At 39.6% G+C, this 5,641-nt stretch overlaps 1 protein-coding gene across 1 annotated transcript; it reads left to right on the forward strand.

Annotated features, from left to right (window-relative positions):
- The first annotated feature begins 1,064 nt into the window (after positions 1-1,064).
- Dred (Dctn1-related) lies at positions 1,065-5,641 on the forward strand. The gene has a single exon (XM_075304979.1). The coding sequence runs from the start codon at positions 1,121-1,123 to the stop codon at positions 5,159-5,161; it is 4,041 nt and encodes a 1,346-aa protein (XP_075161094.1). The 5' UTR covers positions 1,065-1,120; the 3' UTR covers positions 5,162-5,641.

Consider the following 5,641-nt stretch of genomic DNA (forward strand, 5'->3'; position numbering starts at 1 on the left):
ATTTATCTATAGAAATGAAACTGTGAAAAAAAATCTTTTATAGAAAAAGGATTTTGACAAAATTTTCTATAGAAATAAAATTTTCTATAGAAATAAAATTTTGACAAAATTTTCTATAGAAATAAGAGAGTTCACCAATGTGGTATCACAATGGACTGAATAGTCTAAGTGATCCTGATACATCGGGCTGTCACATAACCTAGCCTTCTATTGAAATAAAATTTTGACAAAATTTTCTATGGAAATAAAATTTTGACAAAATTTTCTATGGAAATAGAATTTTGACAAATTTTTCTACAGAAATAAAATTTTGACAAAATTTTCTATAGAAATAAAATTTTGACAAAATTTTCTATGGAAATAATTTTTTTTTCAGAAGAAACATTTTTTTGTAATAACCACAAATAGTTGATCGAAACACTGCAAAATATGATTTTTTTATTTGCTAGTTTTTTGGTAAATGTTTCTTCAAATTTTGGCAGATTTTGTTTTGGCTCGGGTGGCAACCCTGACCTCATCATATACAGTAGGGTTAAAGATAAGTAGTGCGATAACGTGAACTTAATACCGGTCTCTAGCGTATGAAAAAATACCGAAAATGGCAACACTGGCTCTAATAAAGCATGCCACATGTACATTTACGAAAGAGAATGCATACAATGAAGCTCCAATATGGGGGATGTCATTTGAGTGAGAGCCCACCAATACACGTAATAACATTCCATATTTTCTCTTTGTCTATAGTCGCTCTCTCTGTAGAGCTCTCTTTTATGGTTCTTCCATACGATGGTTAATGCTTCCTCTTATTTTTTTTTCATATCTCACTGCCAATGACAGTGATAGGGTGTTTGTCAAATATTGAGAAAATTTCTTTAACACCAACGAATTGCTTAAAAGTTTAGTGAAAAAATATAATAAAAGAAAGTTAACCATATTGATTTTATAATGAAAAAAGTGAATATTTAATATTCTCAATGAAAATAAATAGAAAATCAATTGAAAAGCTAAACTAAATATTGTGCTTCTTCCTATTTTTTTACTGTTGGGGATATATGTGAGTGTGTGTGTTTTTGCTGCACACGCAAGAAATATGTCGGCCAAGTGAACTATGACATGAATCATGAATAATCGAAATAGCAACTTTAAAGTTGGCCAAATTGTAGAAATACCAGGAAAACAACTTGAGGGTCGCATTGCATATATTGGCGTAACAAATTTTGCTCCTGGCCGATGGATAGGCGTTGTGCTAAACGAGGAGCGTGGCAAGAATGATGGTCAAGTCAAGGGTACCACATATTTTAAGTGTCCCAAAAACCATGGCATATTTGTGCGTCCCACACAATTGATAATGAAAAAAGCAAATGTCACGAACGAAATGCCCCGAGTAATGGAGCAGACATCAACAAAGGTAATGAGGCCACAAGGGAAGCAGTCACAGCAGCAGCCGCCACAAGAACCCTCAAATGTGGGGGTGCCTGGCCTAGTGGGTGGTAGAGGTAGTAATGGCGATGGTATAAATCAAATGGTAGTAATGCAGCGAGAAATTACAGCAACAATCACAACAAATACAAATGCTGCTACTGTTGTTGCATCTGGGACTACTGCCTCTGCCACCGCTACGCCGGCAACTGCCCAGCTTCCTATGAAATCTATGACTTCGCTGGCGATGACCGTGTCTAAGAGTGATGATAAAAACTCGTTGGTAGTAAAAAAAGTCCCAAAAATGCCCACATCGACGAATCTCTTGAGAACCACCAAAATCAATCAGCCCAAGGAGATAACCCCAACTCCTTTGCAGCCCAGTACCAGTCAAGTGTCTTTACATAATATAGGTGGTGCAGGACCATTGAGGAATCTACGACCACCACCAGCATTGGCCCCTAAGCGTAGTAAGACCTCAATGAGTCCCTCGGAATCATTTTGTTGTGCCAAACGTTCCTCATTCGTCGAGACCGGATTTTTAGAGATTTTACGGCCCCAATTTACGCCTGGCCAACCGATAAGGTCACCCACATTTAGCAGCATGGCTTTGAACTCCAGCAGCTCGACTAACTTGCAAGATCTCAAACAGCAGCATAAGCAACTGGAGTCACGCCTCAAAGAACTGGAAGAAGAAATTGAGCAGTTAAAATCTCAAAAATCTGATGATAAACGTAAATTACAAGGCATGGAACGACTGAGATTACAAAATGAGCAATTACTGGAATTCAAGGTAAGAATAATGGATCAACAATCCAATTTGCAACGTGAGCTGACACGTCTTAGGCAAGAGTTAAGAGAATCACAGGAAACCAAATCGAAATGCCAACGTGATCTGGATGAGGCTGCCGAAAATATCGAACTACTCACACTCGATAAGGAAATGGCTGAGGAGAGGGCCGAGACATTGCAGCTGGAATTGGAATTGGCCCAAGAGCAATGCGAGGAATTAACCTTGGATGTGGAGATCCTGAAGGCCGAAAATGAACGTTACCTCTGTGGTTCGGATAATAATCACATGGCCTTGGTGAAAGACGAGAATATCTCTTCAAATGGGGAAATTAAAAAACTGGAACAGTATAATCAACGGCTACGTGAGACGGTGATCAAATTACGCGATGTCCTCACGGACGAAAAGCAGCAATCGATGAAAGCTTTTAAGGAATTGGAAACGAAAAATTCCGAAATTCTAGAGCTGAAGAAGACCAAAGAGCTTCTTACGCAACGATGCGATGTCATGGAGGCCCATATTATGGATTTACGCGAACAGGTTGATGCTGCTTTGGGAGCCGAGACTATGGTTGCCACTCTAGCCGATGCCAAGCTGGAGTTGGAGGATCGGGTACGCTTACTGGAGGAAGAGGTCAGTGAATTGGAAGCCCTGGAAGAAATCCATGAACAGTTAATCGAAAGCAATCAAGAATTGGAAAGGGATTTACGTGAAGAAATTGAAATGCTCAACTCCAATATTAGAACCCTGCAACAGGAAAAAGATTCCGCCTTGGAAACGGTATATGAACGTGATTGTACCATTATGAAATTCCGAGCATTGGTCAAGACCCTAAACGAGCGCGATCAGATAAAAGAACAAATGGCTTTGACTACAGCTGCCTCGACGACGGCTACAGCTTCTACTTCAGAGGAGCTTAATAGCATCAGCTCCAATCAAGAATTTATGCCCGGTGTAGATTTTCAACAGATCTTTGCCTCCACAAAAGCCTATGGTCGTGCCTTAGAGTTACAATTGGCTTCGGTGGAATTGAAAATGGTTCAACTGCAAAATGAGTATCTGAAAGCCTTCTTACCAGAAGAGCTTTTGCTAAGGGGTGGAGCCCATGATGTCATCCTCATTCTGATAGTTCTGCAAAGGTGTATGGAAAAAATCGATATCATATGCTCGGGTATACATGAGAAATTCCCAGCATCGTGTGAATTTGGTCGTGATGCCATCTTTGAAGGTTATTCCGTACATCGTTTTGCCTTCCGGACCAGATGCTTGTACCTATTGCGATCGTTAAAAATGATTTTACAGCAATTGGAATTCGCTCTCAATCATTGTGACTATGAGATATGCACGCATGCCGCCATCTATCGGGGTGAAATGGAATCACAAGAGAAACAATTGGATGATCTCTTGCGTTTGCTCAAAAAGGGACTTCTCGATGAGAATACCCCAGTCGACTCATTGGAAAGGGCCTCGGGTTTCTTCAATACACTGCTGAACAATCTTTTTGCCTCGCAGAACTTGGCAGAGCTCTTCGATGAGCAGAAGCTTTATGTCAGCCTAATTGAAGTCTATGATGTGGCCTTGGATTGTGTGAATACCCATGCGGGTCTTTTGTACACCATTATTCAATTGGGTGATGAACAAACGGACTCCTTCTGTAGTATGCAATTCCTAATGGAGCATGTTCGGGCTTTCAAGGTCCAACTGAAGCAGTTACAACGTAAAATACCCAGTAAGACGATCAGTTTCGGTTCTCTGCAATGGCCTCAATTGCAAAGGCTACACGAACGTAACGACCATTTGGGACGCCTTATTGACCTGCTAAGTGCGACAGCCCGTGAGGCTACCAAGGATATAGCCAATACATCAAAATCGGAGAGTTCAGGACCGGGCGGAATAGTAGCATCGGGAGGTACTGGCAACGATATAGCTATCGATCATGAAAGACTTTGGCGCATCATAAATTTCAATTGTAATAAAATGGCTCCAGAGGGCTATCAAAAATCTCCCGTGGGCTTTTTCCAAAATGCCATAGCCATTTTGCAAGAGCAATTGGATGAATTCCAACAATTCATCAAAGAGTCGGAAAAGGCTTTGTCCATTAATCTCAACACCACCTATGTACGTTCCGAGGAGTTGACCATACTACAGCAGGCCAATGAGGTGAAGAAACATTATGAGGAAATCAAACTTCTGCACCATCATCTCGATGAGAAAGATAAGGAAATTAAATCACTCAAATATATGGCCAAAATGAAACAGAACGATTATTCGGAATTGCAAATACGCAAAGATATGGCCGAAAAACATTTGCACAAACAACAACAAACCTATGCCGATCTCATGTCCCAAATTTCCGAAAAAATGGAGGATCTTCTTGAAGATTTGCAAAATCAACAAATTAAGCTATTGAATTCCCTTGAAAATAATTCGCACAAATTGGATCGTTTGGAAAGGGTGCAAGATGCTCTCAAACAATGTGTGGCTAATAGTTCACAAACGCACACCAGCTGTTCACATGATTCCCTAAGGGAAATAGAAAATCTTTCATTGTGTTTGCGTCAACAGCGAGAACAGAATATAGCTCTACAATCAAAATTCCTCAAAGATGAACTGCGTAAACTGGAGCCCCTACATGTCCCGAAACAATCAAGCCGGGATCATCGTGTGGAAGAGGAAATTAAACATCTCACAGAGGATTTGAATAAATTGAAAAAATCATGGATTTTAGGTTATATCACTTTGGACTCATCGAAGACACCATCGATAGCATCGATGCCATCGAACAAATCATCGTCATCATTATCACCGTCACCCACAGCACGTTTACATACGGAATCCTCGCATCTATCTCAACATATTCTAGATGCTTACTATCGTACACATCCACATCGTCAGATACCAACAGATTTCGGGCAATTTCTAACTAAAGAAGGTCAAGAGATATTGAAATAGATTCAAAGATTCAATGTAGATGTATAGCCAAATGGCGATGGAAAGAGAGAGAGAGAGAGAGAGAGAAATTAATTAAAGATATAGTGGAGAGATGGGGAGAAATATAAAATATGGAGATGATAAGAGGAGTTTTTTAACTCGTAGACATCTACATCCTCAGATATCAACACAGTTTGGAGAATTTCTAACTTAGAAAGCTCAAGACATATTAAGGAAGATTTCGTCACTATGTAGATGTATGTCCAAAGAGCGAGAGAGAGATAAAATTAAAGATATAGTGGTGAAAAGATGATATTTAAAACGCAGATTAGAAGAGAAGATTTATATTTAGGTCGTACAAATCTACATTGTTACATACCAACTAATTTTGGAGAGTTTCTAACTAAAGGAGACCAAGAGATATTAAAATAGATACAATGACTATGTAGAAGATGACATTTATGACTGACAGAGATGATAAGAGAAGACGTGTAACCACGG

The sequence above is a fragment of the Haematobia irritans genome, chromosome 4 (assembly GCF_050003625.1).
Source record: "Haematobia irritans isolate KBUSLIRL chromosome 4, ASM5000362v1, whole genome shotgun sequence".
NCBI classification, from domain to species: domain Eukaryota; kingdom Metazoa; phylum Arthropoda; class Insecta; order Diptera; family Muscidae; genus Haematobia; species Haematobia irritans.